This window comes from Vigna angularis, chromosome 4, assembly GCF_016808095.1.
Source record: "Vigna angularis cultivar LongXiaoDou No.4 chromosome 4, ASM1680809v1, whole genome shotgun sequence".
Lineage (NCBI taxonomy): Eukaryota > Viridiplantae > Streptophyta > Magnoliopsida > Fabales > Fabaceae > Vigna > Vigna angularis.
In genome coordinates this window covers 42,244,097-42,263,551 of record NC_068973.1, presented here as the reverse complement: position 1 = coordinate 42,263,551, position 19,455 = coordinate 42,244,097, and the positions used below count along the sequence as shown (strand labels likewise).

At 32.7% G+C, this 19,455-nt stretch overlaps 3 protein-coding genes across 3 annotated transcripts; 2 read left to right on the top strand and 1 right to left on the bottom strand.

The window, feature by feature from the left end:
- Nucleotides 1-1,955: 1,955 nt before the first annotated feature.
- LOC108330924 (auxin transporter-like protein 5) lies at nucleotides 1,956-5,053 on the top strand. Its single transcript, XM_017565526.2, has 8 exons — nucleotides 1,956-2,246; nucleotides 2,319-2,504; nucleotides 2,578-2,690; nucleotides 2,772-2,955; nucleotides 3,052-3,149; nucleotides 4,078-4,285; nucleotides 4,364-4,621; nucleotides 4,705-5,053. Exons 1-8 carry the CDS (start codon nucleotides 2,097-2,099, stop codon nucleotides 4,945-4,947), a joined length of 1,440 nt encoding a protein of 479 aa, XP_017421015.1. The 5' UTR covers nucleotides 1,956-2,096; the 3' UTR covers nucleotides 4,948-5,053.
- A 2,796-nt stretch (nucleotides 5,054-7,849) lies between these two features.
- LOC108330820 (glycine-rich protein 2) lies at nucleotides 7,850-8,832 on the top strand. The gene has a single exon (XM_017565386.2). The coding sequence runs from the start codon at nucleotides 7,921-7,923 to the stop codon at nucleotides 8,509-8,511; it is 591 nt and encodes a 196-aa protein (XP_017420875.1). The 5' UTR covers nucleotides 7,850-7,920; the 3' UTR covers nucleotides 8,512-8,832.
- Nucleotides 8,833-13,446: 4,614 nt separating this feature from the next.
- Nucleotides 13,447-15,913, bottom strand: LOC108331211 (uncharacterized). The gene has a single exon (XM_017565858.2). The coding sequence runs from the start codon at nucleotides 15,702-15,704 to the stop codon at nucleotides 13,761-13,763; it is 1,944 nt and encodes a 647-aa protein (XP_017421347.1). The 5' UTR covers nucleotides 15,705-15,913; the 3' UTR covers nucleotides 13,447-13,760.
- Between the last annotated feature and the right edge of the window lie 3,542 nt (nucleotides 15,914-19,455).

Below are 19,455 nucleotides of genomic sequence, written 5' to 3'. Positions count from 1 at the left end.
TTTTATATTATTTGGTAACCATTTTTGACATTCATATTGATAAAATAGTTATAGAAAAGATAAATTTTTATATTTATAGACAAAAAGAGATTGTTTAGTAATTTTTCTATAACATTTGAAATCATGTAGGATAAAATAGTGAAATTCGGGTGAATAAAATAAGGATAATGAATTTTGATTACATTTTTTTATAACATTTTAATTCTCCACATGGTCCAAATTTAAAACAAAAAAATGACCTGATAAATTCAATTTAGGTTTTACAATTTCTGTCGTTTTAGTTCAAGATTAGATTGATTGGTTGCAATGTACCTCCCCAACAAATAACTCCCATAATAAAAACTAATTTAGAGAACGAAAACCAATTTTGAATGAAAAAAATGAAAGAAATCGAAAAATCTAAATCTCAAAAATTAGATTTTTGTTTTATATTGGGATAATGTGGACCTATAGTTTCTTTAGACGTGACATAGTTAAGATGTTATAAAAAAACAAAATTAAAATATCATTATCCTATATAAAATGATAAGTTAACACATCTATATTTATTTGATATAATTTTTATAGTAAAAAATAAAATAATTTTTATAATAGGAGAATGAAATATAATATATTAAATAAATGTGGAAGTGTGACAAAAGTACATTTTTTTGTCTATATAATTGTTGGAATTTGTCACTGCTAAGTGACGTTTGTATTATATTCCTAGTAACTAAGCTTTTAGGTCATTCCTCTCTTCAATTTTCCTGTGAAGACAGGGTCTGTGGCATCACTGCTTATTTCTTGACTGAAAAAATAAATAAATGAAAAGTCATTACTGTTCATCATCATGATGAAGGGAAGCACAATAATCAATGACTTCTGTAACTTGCTTATTCAAATTACAAGGAAACCCGAAGGTTGGTAACTTTTCCTGCTGCCCAATGTCTTCAAATTTCAACCTAATGAAGAAAAAGAAAAAGAAGAGATTTTTTTTCACCCAATTATGAGAAATAATGTTTGCTAAAAGCTTTTTGATCGCTTTAATTAAAGGTTTGAAAATGCTGAATAAATATATGACAAAACTGCAGTAAAAGGGTGGCTTTTTGCCTTTATCTATTTATTTTGTCTGATTGTATTTAGTATTAGCTACAAGCAGAAAAGAACAAAGAAAATGGGGGACTCCTATTCTTTCCGTAACAAAAGAAAAGAATCTTTATGATAGATGTATGAAATTAAAATAAGTAATAAATTCTATTTTAAGATTAAATAATTGAAGAAACATAAAAAAAATTAAAAACAAGGACGATCAAGTGCATTGAATTTAAAGAAAAAACAATTAACTTGAAAATAGTTTGAAATAAAACTATAAAATGTGCAATTAAATTATAGAATATAAAGTTAAAGGAAATACGACAGAAGAGGAAAACAATAAGGAATGCAAGTTGAAGAAGATTTCAAATGTGAATTGTAAATTAAAATCTTGAAAGGAAATTAATTAATCTCGTATTGATCAAATATGAAACATAATGTTTTTTTTTTCTTAAAAATAAAACCAATTTACCCAAAAACTGATTATGTTTTTTTAATGAGGCAATATGAATTGGTCCACCAATTTGCTTCATCAAGTACGTGCCTTATAGAACAATTATTCTCCATCATCGCATGTACAGTTCTTATTCAGAATAACGTGTTATAATATTTTTAAGGAAAATTGTCTCCTTTTTAAATTTACTGATTGACAAAAATCATCTTAAAATACACTCCCTAGTTCCAAAAATTGTTGATGTTTTAGCAATAAAGATTTTACATCAAATGCTACTCATACTATTATTATTTCATGTCTCACTTTAATTATATAAAAGAATAACCAATATTATATTGAAAAGAATAAGTTACAAGATGATTATTCTAAATCTTCAGACTTGCAAAATAAAAAGGGTCTTCACAGTGAGAGAACCTTTGACAGCCTTACAGAAAAAAGCTTTAGTGTGATGCACATATCAGTATATATACAGTTCCTCTGTTAAACTCCTCTCCCATCAAATCCAATCCCAAGCCAGACTTGCCTCCCACAATTCACAGTACTCAAACCCATCTACAGAATATAAACAAGAATGGAGAAAGAGGCTGAAACTGTAATAGTTGGGAACTATGAGGAGATGGAAAGTGAAGGGAAGCCTAGGGATGTAAAATCCAAGTTATTAAGCTTCTTGTGGCATGGTGGTTCTGTTTACGATGCTTGGTTTAGCTGTGCTTCCAACCAGGTTGGTTTCCCAACTTCTCAACGTATATTATCATAAACAGCTTTCAAAAATAACACAGAATGTTTATGTCAGGTGGCTCAAGTTCTGCTTACGCTGCCTTACTCATTTTCCCAGCTGGGAATGCTTTCTGGCACCCTTTTTCAACTCTTCTACGGTTTGCTGGGTTGCTGGACTGCTTACCTTATTAGCGCACTCTACGTTGAATACAGAACCAGAAAAGAGAGAGAAAAATTTAATTTCAGGAACCATGTCATCCAGGTCCTACTCTTTTCAAATCTGAATTCTCCTTCCCCTTTTCATGTGTCTGTTTAACACAGCATAAGTCTTTCAGTGGTTTGAAGTTCTTGACGGGCTCCTCGGGAAGCACTGGAGAAACGTTGGCTTGGCCTTCAACTGCACATTTCTTCTTTTTGGATCTGTTATCCAACTCATAGCTTGTGCAAGGTACGTATATATATCAACGCAAAAATCAGTCTATTTGCAATTCATTTGGGCTAGTAACAAGGTTAATTAACTCTTTTGCAGCAACATATATTACATAAATGATAATTTGGATAAGAGAAGTTGGACTTATATCTTTGGAGCGTGCTGTGCCACCACTGTATTTATCCCTTCCTTCCACAACTACAGAATCTGGTCTTTTCTTGGCCTCCTCATGACTACCTATACTGCTTGGTACCTCACTGTAGCTTCTCTCCTCCATGGCCAGGTAATAGTTTCAGATTTCAAAATGCTTTATGAATATCTATATTTGTTAGTGGTTGCTGTAATAACATGGAATGTTGATGTTGCTATGATTGTGTAGGTGGAAGGGGTTCGGCATTCGGGTCCGACTAAATTGGTTCTATATTTTACGGGGGCCACAAACATTCTCTACACATTCGGGGGACATGCCGTCACTGTGTAAGACTGATATTTCACCTCAGATACCATTCCTACGAATCGTATCTTTTACGTTTTCACAGCTTTTTCTTTGCTCCTCCTTCGATTTTGGCTTCGTTAGAACGCATACATTAATGCTGCTGCTAATGATAATACTTGTATAAATTTATTCTACTGAAATCGATATTACTGCCAACTTTTTTATTATAAAAGGGATTGAAATACAATATACATATTATTTTTTCATTAGTTTATTATTTATTTCGTATTATAAATCTATTAAAAAAATAATAATATGTATGTTGTATCAAAAATATTATTAAAAAACCTGTATTAACATTTGTAAAAATAACGAGATTGGGTTCATCGTAGGTGACGTGGCACTAAAGATTATACTCAAACTTGACTTTTCAAACACGAGCTGTCAAATGTAGCCTATGACCATCTTAAGTCCTTTTCCCATGGATATTTTTTTTCTTGAAGATGAGAATCGTAACTTTTCATGTTCGGTTAGAAAATCAAAATTCTGACGCTGACGTTTTTTCCAGATGTTATGTATTACTTTTTTCCAAAAGGGAAAATAATGCTGTTACGCATGCATGCAAAAGAAGGGCCCTTTTTTCTGGGGAATCCTTGAGCTCCTTTTTGGTTGTAGAAAGCCAAGGTTCTTTTCTCTAAATGGATCAGCTTTAATGCTTTTTTTATCATGAGGACAGAAGAATTCCAGCTTTCCTTCTTGTAACTTTCAGAATTGTAGCACAGCTGCCACAGCTGATCAAAATTAAGCCAAAAATTTCCCCTTTTCTTGTTTTTCTATTTTGTTTGTACCTAAAAATGAGCAAACTAACATATTTGTCGCTAATTACCAATGCAAAGTTTAACACATCTCTGATTATTGGTTAACTTTAACTGTACATAACGTGGTTTTCAACTGTGTGAGATGGGACAGGGAGATAATGCATGCGATGTGGAAGCCTCAAAAATTCAAGTCCATATACTTACTGGCTAGTGTGTATGTACTGACACTGACGCTTCCATCGGCAGCAGCAGTATACTGGGCATTTGGAGATATGCTTCTTGATCACTCCAATGCTTTTTCTCTCCTTCCAAGGTCACCCTTCCGTGACATGGCTGTCATTTTAATGCTCATCCACCAGGCAAGAATCAAGTAACTAAAAGCACTCCATCTAGCTCATAATTCAAAATTAACAATCAATTTGTATTTCATGGTGCAGTTCATAACATTTGGGTTTGCATGCACGCCACTGTATCTGGTGTGGGAGAAAGCAATAGGGATACACGAGTGTAGGAGCCTCTGCAAGCGAGCTCTTGCGAGGCTACCAGTGGTGATCCCCATATGGTTTCTTGCCATAGTCTTCCCGTTCTTCGGGCCCATCAACTCCACCGTTGGATCTCTTCTTGTCAGCTTCACCGTTTACATCATTCCCGCCCTCGCTCACATCTTCACCTTCAAATCACCCGCTGCTCGACAGGTACAATGCATTTTCATTGATTTCAATTTAGAACTGGTTCATTTGATTTGATCTGATGTGGTTGTTGATGAAACGCAATGCAGAATGCGGTGGAGCAACCTCCGAAATTGGTGGGAAGATGGGCCGGTGCGTACACGATCAACGTATTTGTGGTGGTGTGGGTTGTGGTGGTAGGGTTTGGATTCGGTGGATGGGCAAGTATGGTTAACTTCGTACACCAGATTGACACATTCGGTTTCTTCACCAAATGTTACCAGTGCCCCTCGCCCACCTCCGTCCACCCGCCGCAACTCAACGCAACCGCGCCTTCCCCTCTCCGTCACTGACTCTTCAATCCTCTTATTATCATCAGTACTCCATTCTCTATATACTTGACTTTGTAAGTGACAAACATTTTGAAAAAACACTCTATAATCCAGCTATCTTTTTCTCCACTTTTATTCTATAATATTTTAACCTGCATTAAATATGAAAACTTGTAAATGTTACTGAAAAAAAATTAAGTGTTACTTTTTACATAAATAAGTAAAAGAATATACCTTTATGAGATTACAACTGAATTTTATAAGATACTTATGTTTCGTGATACTAAATTTATATATTTATCAAAACTTAAATATAATCGGTCGAACAAATAAAAAAAAACTTTTATAAACTCTTTTAAAATTTGCTTTACGAATAAACTATTTTGTTAAATATAATTCTTTTTTCAGATACAATTCAATTCGTTTATTGTGTTACTTTAAACTAGCGAACCTTTTTTTTTATAAGAAACTAATAAACCTTCTCTGATTAAACATAAAAATGTTCTTTAAGAATTAAAAATAAAAAAATAAACTATCAAGTCATTCTTTTATTAAGTGTGACACAAATTCAAACTCTAACTATATTTATAATTATATTGTGCTTATGGATATTATAATTAAATGTATGTATAAGGATATTTACTGCAAAAAATATATATATATCTTTTTAATGTAATATTTGAAATTAAGAATCACAACCTAAGTTACAGTTCATGATAATAATAATAGTAAAAAAAAAAGTGTTGAACTAGGTTAAATATATAAGAAAAAAGGCTTAGTTTCTTTCTACAAACTTTTAACAACTCCAAATAATAATAAAATATTTAATTAAAATTGATCATAAAATGTGAGTATGAATATGACTTATTATGTAACTTATCACAAAAATAGTTTTACACTTATGCTATTTAAAAATTTTAAATTAAGAAGAAACTTAATCTTTAAATTGATTTGAAGTTATTAAGAAGGTGAGAGTTCTATGTCTCCTGACAATGGGTAGCACGACATATTAACTAATTGATGCCATTTAAAACTGAAATTAAACAACATTAGATATATGATATGATAGTGTGTTCACATATGGAAAAAAATGTCATTTTGTGAAAGATGTTAGATGTTATTTTTTTTAAATGTTATTTATATTTACAATTTACCTAAATATTAAAAAATCAGAAAAAAAAACCTGCACAACTAATTTCTTTTCGTACTTGATATATCAAAACTAAAAATTTCAATGAATGCAACTATTAACACTAAAATTATTAAGAGAAAAATAAAACTTCTCTCATCCTGATTTTTTTAATTTTTAAACGACATCATATATGAGAGGATTGACATTAATTAGATCTTTGATGTCAGAAGTCCACGTTAATTAATTAACGACATATGTAAGATAGGCCAATAATGCACATAAATGGTGAAATAGACCTATATAAGATAGACTTAAATTTAAAATTATATATTTATAAAAAATATGTTGAATTTTAATTTTATGTGGGAGACTAAATATATTATCATACAAGTCTTGTATGCACGGTCCATGTTCAGGCATCTATTAAAAAGTATGTGTTCTTTTACCTCTTTAAAGATAACATTTTTATAAATCAATGTTCATTTAGTTAATGTTGCTAGCAAAATTATTTTATTGCAAGGTTAGAACTTAACTTTTCGTAGTTAAAAATGAAAATTTTATTGCATTAAAAATACCAATGATAGAAAACTTTAATTATTTATTATAAAATATCATCTTATTTTAAAACAAAAAGTATATAAATATTCTTAGAAATCTTTACTTCCAAAATCTAGTTGATTATTAATATTCACGGATTTCGTTACAAACAGATTTTTTTTTTTGCCAAAAATTTCCTTAATAACTTACATCAGTTTTCAGTTGATATATATAATTTCTTATATCTTCTAATTTTTATTATTTTAGATAACCAGAACTGGAAAATTTTAAAATGTATTCAAATTCAAATAAACTTAAAAAATACAAATGGTATTTGTAGGATTTAAATGAATAATCATAAATTAAATGAAAAAAAATGTAAAATTTGTGAGTGATTAACTAATTAATGAAATTTAACTTTATTTATTAGTTTAATAAGTTGATGAAATATGGTGGGTGGATTGAGAAACATTAAAGTTTAGATAGAAAAAACATTTGGTTTGTTGTAACCCAGTTCAAGGTCCAAATAGTAAAGTCTTCCGTTTTAGATTTAAAAAAAAAATCTCAAGTCTTTTTAGTATTAATTGTTTTTTAAATCTCCGATAAACAAATGTTAACTTTTTTTTAATAACAATTTTTTTAGATGTAAATAAACTTCAAAAATCTTAAAAAGTAAATTTTGAATTAAAATTATGATAAAAAGATCTTATTCTTAAAATTTGCAATTGAACCCTCAACAAAGCCTTCAACCCTGTTTATAATTTGAAGTAATCCGTGTGTGACACGTTTAAGTCATAATAAAAATTAATAACTTAATGATATTGAAAATAATTTGTCTAAAGATAACTATGAAATAAAATCATACATAGGAATTAATAGTTATTTAAAAAAAATTGTAAAATGATGGAAAATAAATGAAAACTTAAATATAGTAATTGTGATTTGGTATTGAGTAAAAGAGTGAAAGACAAAAAGGGTGAAAGTATGAAAAGTAAATTTTGTTTTACATTTGATTAAATGATGTTGTCTTGTTAGAAACACATATGGATTAGCATTGCAATAAATAAAAGAGAGTTAAAATTAAGAGACGTGGATTGCCCGAGTCCGATTGGAGAAAGTGAATCTGAGCCGTTGGTTGAATTTAAAAAAATTGAGAAAAGAAAGAAATTGGAAGAAGAAGAAAGCGGAGGCGTTGGATGATGGAGTGCGTGAAAGTTAAGTGTAGGTCAAAATTGTGACGTATAAAAGGCAGAAGGTGCAGAGCAGTTTGAGCCGTAGAGCAGACAGTGACAGAGAGAGAGATCAGATCCGAAGGAGAGAGAGAGATGAGCGAGAGTGAGAAGCAGAGGGTAACGGGAAAGGTCAAGTGGTTCAATGATCAGAAGGGATTTGGCTTCATAACCACCGATGACGGCGGCGAGGATCTCTTCGTCCACCAGTCCTCCATCCGATCCGACGGTTTTCGCAGCCTCGCCCTAGGAGAGTCCGTCGAGTTCCTCATCGACTCCGATTCCGAAGGCCGCACCAAGGCCGTCGACGTCACCGGCCCTGACGAATCGCCCGTGCAGGGCACCCGCGGTGGTGGAGGAGGGGGAAGAGGTGGATACGGCGGCGGCGGTGGTGGTGGAAGAGGTGGCTATGGCGGGGGAGGACGCGGAGGACGAGGTGGATATGGAGGCGGTGGCGGATATGGTGGAGGTGGCTATGGCGGAGGCGGTGGGTATGGTGGAGGTGGTGGTGGTGGAGGGGGTTGCTATAAGTGTGGGGAGACAGGTCACATGGCGAGGGACTGCAGCCAAGGTGGAGGCGGCGGTGGAAGGTACGGCGGAGGTGGTGGCGGCGGTGGCGGTGGAAGCTGCTACAACTGTGGGGAGTCTGGGCATTTTGCGAGGGACTGCACTTCGAATGCGCGTTGATTTGTGGGGCCTTGCTTTTGTGTTTTGTGGTTCTTTTGCTTTCTTTTTTTCGTTTTCCTACTCTGAAGATTATGCTTTAGAAATAGGATTAGCTAGGGTGTGGCTTCTCTGCGTTTTTATTTTTATTTTTTACATTAAAAGCCATTAGTTGCTGGGTTTATTATTGCTTTGTTTTTGGGTTAGGGAAAGGAGGGTTTGTTTTGGTGAGGTTCTGAAATCATCGGCTAAATACTCTGTTTCCTCTGTTTAATGCGCATCTTGAACGTAATATCCTCTGCTTTACCTTAATGTTCAAAACCTTAAATACCTGTTCTGCATTTATCATGCTCCTGTTCTTCCCATTGTTTTTATGTCTACTGTTTTCTTACTGAATTATTTGTCCGGAAAATCTTTATAAAGTGCACATCAGGGAGATACATGGACTCGGCCATGCTCCAATGCCAAACACTGCTATTAGAACTTTCATTGATGGATTGCTGCATTAACTAAAAAACATCTGACTTTTGCATTTATTTTTGCACTTAAATGAGAATGGGGATGATCAAAATTCTATATCCTCCTTCATGTGTATGGTTATTTCTTTAGTGGCTATGGATTTTATGAATATCTTCATACATATTAAGTAGGCTTACTGGGATTTTTCCGTCCATTAAATTGAGGGAAACTATGTAAATAATTTCCAATCTCCTTTTAAACTTTGCTTATGAATTTGAAAGGAAAGTTGTTTGTATTCAATGGATATATTCAGTGAAATTAGTCCTTCCAAAGTTTTCTATTTTTTAATATATAAGAATCAATTTTTTAGTTGTGCATATTGGTTTTTGTGGTCTTGGTGTCTGGATGGGAGTGATAAATGTTAATTTGATTTGTTTGTATTTTTTCTAAGCCATTATAATGTCTGGCATGACCTGAGACCTTTAAAAGGACAATTCCACAAATAGAGGTGTGCCATTAAAAGGAGAAAAAAGCCATAGCTGGTAGGTACCTTCTGGAATCGATTCTTGAAAGAAAAAGCAGGAGTACATGAGTGTATAAAATAAAAAAATGAAAGTAATATATTAAAATTCGAATAAAGATATCTCCTGACTTTATATATTCTTTCTTCTTTTGTTAATGCGACTCTATATCTCACCTCGAAACCAGAAAATTGAATAATATAAAAATACATATTAATTTATTTATTTTAAATCTTTGGATGAGTCATTATTTTAAAATTTCACCCGGTTGTGCATGGCACCTTTTAATCAACTTCTAAAATAACCAGTGACTTTTTTTTTTGTATGTTTTCTTGTAGGATCTATTTGTGACGTCTACAAGCAACAGATGCAACTGATGTAATTGACGAATCTAAACATTATCCATATTTTGGTGTGCTGTGTATCTTTTATTTCCCCTTTATGATTTAGGAACACATCACACTGACATGTTTCGTGAACATATCCAGATTGTTTACTAAGACTTAGTTCAGAACTGAAGATGGATTTGAATTAGTAGAAACAGGAAAGTGGATTTGTTTGGATTGATGAAAGCAGATTTAAAAAATGAAGAGAAATGAAGAAAATATATATATTTTAATTAATAAAACTATAAGATTAATCAGTTTAAAATAATTTAAAATAAAATGTAAGTTATTTTTTAAAATAAAAAATGTTAAATACTGAAATTTGTAACATCCCAAAAATACAACATAAACCATATCTAGAATATTCACATTTTAACAATATTACAGTTCAGTTCTGAGATTAAGAAGTACAATTCTGGCCGAACGGCCTTACCAAAATACTACAGGATTTAAACTTTACAGATCTACAGTTTAAACCGAACGGTTTCCAAAATCACCTATACCGAACGGTTTCCAAAATCACCTATACCGAACGGTTCTACAAAATGGAAGCAGCAATACTAACTGAACGGTTCTAAGGTTCGGCCTTCACTTCCACTTCTACCAGATTTTCGCCGAACACTATTAACTTGGACCGAACGCTTTGGAGTTTAGTCGAACACTCTTAATACCTAATGTAATCATATTAAGGAATATTATAAGACCGAACACCACTGAAACCGAGCACTACTGAGACCGAATACTGTTTGACGCAGAATATCAGAAGAACACGTCATCCCATAAAGAGATCGAGAACTAATACAATACCGAGTACTATTCTCAAACCGAGTACTGTAGAGACCGAACACTCTAGCTAATAATATATATATATATATATATATATATATATATATATATATATATATATATATATATATATATATATATATATATATATAACTGACCATGGAAACAACCTAACATCTATTCTCATACTGAAAACGACTCTCATAATGATTTACTTAACTCATTTGAATATTCTAACTAAGTGGACATAGAAAACTAAACATACTAAGTATTTTAGTATAACAACCTACCAACAGGAGACCAAACGGTCATTAACTTAAATTCTCTTTAGAAGGAGAATCCAGTTAAGACCGAACACACCAAAGGAAAACCGAACGGTCACGAATGACTATCGGTTACAGTTTACATAATTCTGCAGATTATTACATAATCACTCTCAGACTATATTCCTACTCATTTCATGGCTTTCATCAATTATCAATACTTCCAAACACATATGCAATATTTCAACATCAACCAAATCATCAATCATAACATCATTCCAGCGATAAACAATCATCAAACAGGAAACTTAATTAAATTACAAGCTTCCCTTACCTCTAAACGTGACCTGACGCTCACAGGTGCAGAATACTGGTTCACCACTACAATTTCTTTTACCCTTAGAATTTGCTTATTACAAAACTAGACCAAAATAAAGGACCAAAACACTATCAGAATCACATATAGAAAAGTGATCAATCCATGCAACCAGAACTTAGTTTGCATGTGCCAGAAAACCACACGGCTGAGGAAGGAATGAACTTACCAGCTTAAACCCAAAACTTGATCGGTGCAAAGCATAGCTCTTGGCACCAGGAATACTCAGGCGTGGTCTGAATGATGATCGAAAGAAGAAAAAAGTAAGATTTCTTAGAGAGAAGTAGGAAGTTTGTAGAGAGAAGGAGGAGAGAATGAAAACTGAGAAGGTTGAAGATGAAGGGTGCATGCAGAAAAGTGGCATGAAATTTGAAAACTTAAGGTTTACTCCTACCATCAAAACCGATCAACCACTCAGCTGTTCACACCTGTCTTTCACTTTTTGATTTTTAGATACCCCTTCACTGACACATGTAATCCACTAAGCTGGGGTTTTTAGGGTTCTGACAAAATTAATTTAAAATAAAATATGATTGATGGAAATTAAGTTAAAATAAATTACAAATGATTAGTTTAAATAAAAATATATATTTTAATTGATGAAATAATTTTAATAAATATAAAAATTAAAACAAATGTGATCGATTAATTTTAACGAAATGGTGAACCGATTTTGTGAAGCTTAAATTTATTTAATGAATATAAAAATATTTATAAATTCTACTTACTGATATTTTTATTAATTAAAATAAATTTTTATACATCTATATCTAGTTTAAATGTATTTATTAAATAAATGAATGAATAATACAGTAATTTTATTTTTTATATTCGTTTATTGTAACAAAAACATTAAATTAGATTTAGATATATAAAAAATTATTTTAATTAATAAAATACATGTAAATATGATTTATACATATTATTATATTTATTAAATAAATTTAAGTTTCATTTAGAAAAATAGAAAACATTTGGAACTATTAAATTATTAATCCACATTTTTTATAAGATTAAATTTGATTTTTATAAATAATATCTAATAACAATATTAGAGTTTATTTTAAAATAATTTAGGAAATATCATACATTTATCGATAAATTCAACATTAACCAGTTTTACAATAGAAAACAATACTTGTGATTAAGAAAAATATCACAGAAAAACAATTACAAAAAGTTGTCCAATGATACACACAAACATATAAGATTTTTAAAGAAAATTATGGAAAAGAAGGATGAGTATAAGATTGATTTCCGAGAGCAATAGTAATTTGAGATAGCAAAATGACAAATTACGTTCATTTAACACAGTTAAATAATAATATTTTAATTATAATTATATTGTTTTTTAATTTAAAATCATAATATATATTATTATATTATTAAAAGTAGTGTCAAATAAATGCCTTTTTTTCTACAAACTAATTTTTCCTTGATTTCCCAAGCTTCTAGGTAGCTACAAAAAATTAAGAACAGTGCTGCTTTAACACAAGAAAATGATAAATTGCGGTCATTTGATAATATTAAATAATTCTATTTTGATTATAATTATATATTTTTTAATTTAAAATCATAATATATTATTATATTATTAAAAGTAGTATCAAATGAAAATGTTTCTTGTGAAACTTTCCAAGAAGTAAACGCCAAAGTTTGTTTCCAGGGAAGTACTCCTAGCTAGCTTCTAACTCTTTGTGTGTGACCTTTATCAGAGGCGCCATATGGCTTCTCTGAAATTCTGATAAAAAAAAGTTTGAGCCTTCAACATCTGATTTTCTGATATGCAGCTTATCAAACTCAACATCTCCATCTAAACAAACATATGCACATGAGTTTTAGGGACTTCTCTTCCTCTTTCTCATCACTCGAGGACATTAGTAATTTTTATTTTAGTCTCTAATTGTTTTCTATATATATAAGTTTTGAAATCACTTTAACTTTTATAAACCATGTATCTGGAAGCAAGGGTTTCTCTGAAAACAGGACGTCCAAGAGTACACATTACACACAGTTTACCCGAGCTACGGTAGTAATGATAACACAAATTAGATTAGATATTTCAAAATTCTGATTATAGAAAAAAATCTACACGACACAATATGAACTTTTCAATAAAAGAAATCTTCCTTCTTTTAGTTTATGAAGAAATCTGAAAATCTGTCCTCCCTCCTTAATCCATCCTTCACGGTCCTGAATAAACAGCGAAAGGGATGTAAATGCAGGAGTGTGATGAATTAAAGTTGACAGAAAGAAAAAATTGTCGAGAAGTTGTTTTTGAAAAAGAACACAGAAGAAGCTTTTCTATAGAGATATATTCTAATATTGGATACAAAAAGACGATGTGCCTAGATTAATTTGAGGGGCAAGCAGCCTGGAATATATACATAAACTCATGCAATCCGTAAAAGTAAAAGAAGACGGAATGGAGTTACAGATTTCATGGTTGAGCAGGTAGGTAGGTATATATATGTTTGATAGTTCAACGGAATCCTCTTCCTCTTGATTGATAGAGTTCGAGTCTACTCTTGGCTTCTGGTAGCAGTTGAATGATGCTGTGTTCCTCCACGAGATGTGCCTGCTTGGTGCACCACTCCAGAACTATGAGAACCTCTTCTTGCGCCAGCGTCTCGCTCTTGGGGACGTGGAGCGCTATGTAACAAAGGAGAGTGACGGAAGGAATCTGAACCATTTGCTCCCCAAAGTAAACCAGTTGAATCAAGTGCTTGGCGCCCCCAGCCTCTATGATGGCGTTGCAGTGGTTCTCGTGGAGGTAGTTTTCTGTGCATGCAAATTTGTTCAGCGCAATTGCCGCTTCCGTGCTAACATGAGCTTCTCTTTCGTCAAGGAGCCTCACCAATGGCCCAACCAGTCTTGTTTCCGTGGCTCTGAAAGTTCTTGCCAAATTACCAACGGATCTTATGCAAGGTATGAGCAGGTCATCTTGTTCGTTTTCTATCACTCTAAGAAGCTGATCCAGAACAGCCTTTGCAGCAGGGGCGGTGGGTTTGAATGCAGAGCGTCTCAGCTCTGCATGTTGCTCCGACACGGCCGTTATTTCCATCAACGCCATCGCAGAATAAGATTGCACGTCTTCGGGACCCTTTTCCAGCAAAACCGCGAAACACAGAAGAGCCCTTGACTCTGTTATGCTCCTACACACACTCAAGTTACCCCTCGCCAGTTGCCATAAGGCTCTGGCTGCCATCGCCTTCATCTCTGCCTTTGTGATGGGGTCTTCGTATTCCCTCCCCTTGATACTCGTCCCAGCAATTGACACGTGCGGTGTCCCACCGTGATGTTTTTTCGCGTTTGTAGCGCCGCTGCTGTGCGGTGTCCCAGCCGTGGCTGTGGCAGTGGCAGTGGCATTATTTTTTTGGGCAATGCCCTTCATTGCCATGGTGTTCGAAACCACGTTGTGCATCTGAGTAGATGTATTCGTCCCCGTTGGACGAAGGTCAACGTTCTTATCATCTTCATATTCATGCGCGTTCGGTGTATTACTCTCCAAAACTAAGGTGTGAATGGACCTGGTCTTGTTGGCAATAGCGTACTTGCTATGCTCTTGAATGGTCTCGAAGGCGAGATGGCTAACGAGCAAGCGTATGGCATTGTTCTGGGAAAAATGATCCTGGCATTTGGGGTGATTGGCAGCGAGTTCAGAAATAGCCCAGGCCACCACCGCTTGAACCTTCATGTGACCATCTTTGAGGATTTTGGCAAACACGGAACAAACACCGGCGTTCACAATGTGTTCCACACTTTCAGGGTCTTTCCCGAGAAGCCCAATGGCTCTGGCAGCGTTCTCCTGTCCTTCCAAGTGTCCTTCCTTCAGAAGTTTCAACAGCGGAGCCACGCCGCCCTCTTCGATGATCAGTTTCCCGTAACGGTCATTGTCGCGAGCGAGCGAAACCAATGAAGCGGCGGCGTCGGAGCGATCTTCCAAGGAGGCACCGGACAAGAGAATGGCAACCTGTTCCCAGATGAGGCAGAGGATGGGTTCGTTGGCGGCGATGGGGGGAAGCCCGAGGTACTCGTCGTCACGCTCGTCGGCGGAGGCAGAGACGCGGAGGAGCCACTGGACATCGCCGACGGAATTCTCTAGCTGCATGGAGGTCTTGCGGAAGGCTGTGGCGGGGATGATGGTGAAGAGTCTTTTGATGACACCGTTGGCGCGGCATTTGGTGACGAGTACGAGGGCCTTGTCCAGGACTTGTTCGGTGTCGTCGATGATGCGCCGCGTGGGACGCTCGTATAGGTCGCTGCTGTTCCTCGCGGCCTGGCGGAGGAGCCCTGCGAGCTTCTCCGTTTTGGATTTGAGCTCGAGACATTCCTGCCGGAAATTCTGGGCCTCCTCCGCCATCTTCGATACCTGGTCCGCCATTTGTATCGGGCTCGCCAGGATCTCCTTGACGATGCTCGACATGGTTGCAGCGGACCCTCACGCGCTCGCTAGCGACCAAACGACGTTTCGGATTGATCAATAAATTTATATGTCTGTACAAGATTCCTGTCTCAGAGATTGTGGTATTGTTTGGCTGATGTTTGTGTCATGGAGGGTTGGCGGTGGCGGTGACGGTGGCGCCGCCGGGGTAAGTGACTGAGGGGGGGAAATTATGGAAATGGTTGGACGGGTTTTTCTCCGAGGCTGTGTTAAAAATTGCAATAACAGGTCTGGATACATATAGTTATAGCAAATGGTTGGTCCAAACCTTTCATGTACTGGGGAGGGCAACTCCTCTTCTTCCCACACCTTATAGATCAACGATTGTACTCCACGCTCTCATCCTACGCCTTCTTCCTTTCCTAAATCATACGTCATGTAGGGAAACTAACTCCACGCGCCACGGAGGATACTCCTATTATCTCTTTAACGAACGTGTGTACGGCTTACACGCTGCGACTTAGGGAGAGAAAGCGCCTTTAAAATTAATTAAATTAAATTTATTAATTACAAACTCTTACACTAATCACAAATAACTAATGTGGAAGAATCTTCTAAGAATTTAACTAGGATGCATTTCGTATAACTAGAAAACGTATTAGACCATATCTCAATTTTGTATTACAAACATTAACTATTGTATATTGTAAAAAGTAAAATAGATAAACCAAAAATATAGACAAATCAAAAATAGTTATTCTCTTTATATATAATTATAGATAGCAGATGTGTGTGTTTTCATTTTTGTATACATTAATAAAAACTAATAAAATTATAGTTATTGTTATTATTATAATTATAAAATTAAATATATAATTATATATAAAAAAGATAAATATTTTAGTGTTTTATTTTATTTTTCAAATTTTATCATCCTAATTACTACATTAAAATTTAATAATTATTTATAACAAAAACCTATTTTTCATTTTTCACATTTCAATAACTACTTTTTTAATTCAGATAATTACTCATTATAAAAAAAAACTTATCTACACTTTTACTATTTTAATACCTATCTTTTCAAATTTAAATAATTACTCATAACAAAAATTTATTTACACAATTATTTATAATATTTATTACTTCAATAACTAGAATTTATTTTATTTATAATATATCTATTACTATATTGCATTTATATATTGTTATCGATAAACTTGATTAATAATTTCATTATTTGACAGGACTCCAATAAGTATAAGAATGGTTGAAAGATTAATTTAAAACTATTATTCATATAAAAGGTTAGTATCTGAATATTTAAGTAGTTTAGAGTGTATTACAGTGAGATTCAAACTCATTAGGGGATTGTTAAAGATGTTGTAAGATTTGATTATTTTTTTTAAGAAAATTTAGTATTTCTCTAATAGTTTAAATGGTAAAATTGATAAAATAATTATTTTAATTTAAAAATTGTTACTTAAAGTAAAATTAAAAACAAATTGAAAAGTATTTTTCAAAAAACGTACTGTTGCACTTGATATTTAGATGTTCATTATTTCATCTATTTTTCATTTTCTTTCATTGCAACAGAGTTGCGTACTAACATTCTAAAGCAAATATTTCATCTTAATCTTTGTAGCATTTATGGCAAAGTCAACTTTTGTTAACAAGAGAGATCAAGAGAAATCAAGTCAGAACATTCTGAATCAGGATTTCTATTCTTTTTGAATTTCTTATTTATATTGGATTATTATTTTAATCTCAAAAGTTACTTTTTTTTATTTTTATTTTATTCGGGTGTATAATCCTGATTTTTATTTATTTATTTATTTAATTAATTATTACATTAATTTAGTTACACCCTTTGAAGTGCATAAATCTCATGTGTAAGTAAATAAACTATTACTACATAGATTACATGTTGAAATTGAGTATGACTTGTATTTAATATTTTTCAATCTTTTTAACCAAAGTCATTTTCGGGTCTTCAACACATATTGAGATGTTCAAATCTTTATATATAAACATCAAATATATAAAATATATTAAAAATAAATTAAAGTTTTAAAAAAATATTTTAAATTGTATATAAATTTTAAAAATATTTGGGGTCAATGCCTCTCCTGTCACCGTTAAGATCTGTCTATAATTCACTACATTAACTTAAATCTTATAAGTTTGAGGTTATTCATCTACTTCTAACTCTTGCCATACATAAAATATTTTTATACTAAGTGAGTGATTTTCATGCACACACTCTCTTAATGGAACGATATATTAATTACATATCGTATTAGAGCCAATTCTTTATGCTCTGAATGATGAAAATCGTTGACGACATTTTCACATGGTTGTGGATTAGCTACTTGAAGTTGTAGAAAGTTATTAATTAAAGAGTTCTCTTAGAAATTACAAAAATCTTGAAGTTTTAAATCTAATTTGATATATCACTCGTCTTCTAGACAAGGAATGGAAATAAGATCATCATTTAATACATTATACATTTTAAGATTAAGATAAGAATTTTAAAAAAATAATAATTATTATGTGCCATTTCTAAACTAAATATAAGTAAATAAATATTCCATTGCTAAAATTTTATAGTAATGGGAGGAGAATGTTGTATCTCTTTTTCATGTTCATTTAATAATTTTAGTTAGAGTTAGACAAAATGAATTGTATTGACTCACTATTAAAAATTGTACTAAACAAAAACCTAGTTTATTTGAAATGAATTCATGAATTGAACTATCTTTTATTTTATCAAATAGCATTGATCTATAATACAAAATAAATTGAATTGTTATGTACCTTAAATAAACTGAATTTGACTCAGTCGAAACTCGATCGAATTAGTTTCAAATGAAATTTGAGTGAGTTTACCTTTGTCGAAAATCAACTAAATTTAGAAAATCAACTCCAAACAAAAATCGAGAGAATTCAGCAAGTCAACCTTAACTAAAATTTGGTCTAATTGGTAGTAATCAAACTAAGCTACAACTTTAGAAACTCTCAGAGACAAGTATAAAGTATAAAATGAATTAATTTTGAGTTAATGAATTAACTCAACTATAACTTTAAATGTTTAGTTTTCTAAAAGTAAACTATAAAATAATACAATTGAATTTTTTATTGTAAGTATTTCAATTTTTTTTTATTCAATATAATGCGGTTAATTGATAGTTTAATACACTTTAGTTCATTTTATTCATCCTAATGTTATTTTTTTATATTTTCAGTCCACTCTGTTTTTTTTTGTTATATTAAAAGAATTAAATTTCAATATTTTTATTAAGTGATTAAAAATGACTTTACCTTACTTAAAGTATTCATTACAAATCTAAAATACAAGTCATATATTAAAAATAATTTATTTTAAATTTAAAATGATATAAAAAATAGCATTATCTGCATGCGAAGTGGATAAAACGTCAATGGTTTTAATTAAATTGCATAAGTCCATTTCAATCCATTCCCCTCCTCTCCCTGTAAAGTCTTCTTTTATATAAAAAATTGTTGTTTTTTTTGTTTGCTTCCGTTCGTCAGAATCAACTAATCTGTATATAACTTAAGGATGAATCAACTAGGTTGTCTATCATTGTTTTGAGCACGTGCTGGTCCCTTGCATCAAATTGCATCATATTTAGGTAAACGTTGCATCACCCAATTATATTTAGGGGTACTTCAAGAATCCAAAAGCAAAACCTTTTTGGTATATGTTTCGGTAATCGGGTAGATACATTGCTTGGGAGTAAACCTTGGATTACAAAATAATCAATGTAAATTA

Excerpts from the sequence above, each read along its gene's own strand:
- LOC108330820 (XM_017565386.2), top strand. The coding sequence starts at position 7,921 with ATGAGCGAGAGTGAGAAGCAGAGGGTAACGGGAAAGGTCAAGTGGTTC.
- LOC108331211 (XM_017565858.2), bottom strand. The coding sequence starts at position 15,704 with ATGTCGAGCATCGTCAAGGAGATCCTGGCGAGCCCGATACAAATGGCG.
- LOC108330924 (XM_017565526.2), top strand. The coding sequence starts at position 2,097 with ATGGAGAAAGAGGCTGAAACTGTAATAGTTGGGAACTATGAGGAGATG. Across the intron at positions 3,150-4,077 it reads GGGGGACATGCCGTCACTGT|GGAGATAATGCATGCGATGT; the intron begins GTAAGACTGATA and ends GAGATGGGACAG. Across the intron at positions 4,286-4,363 it reads TTTTAATGCTCATCCACCAG|TTCATAACATTTGGGTTTGC; the intron begins GCAAGAATCAAG and ends TTCATGGTGCAG.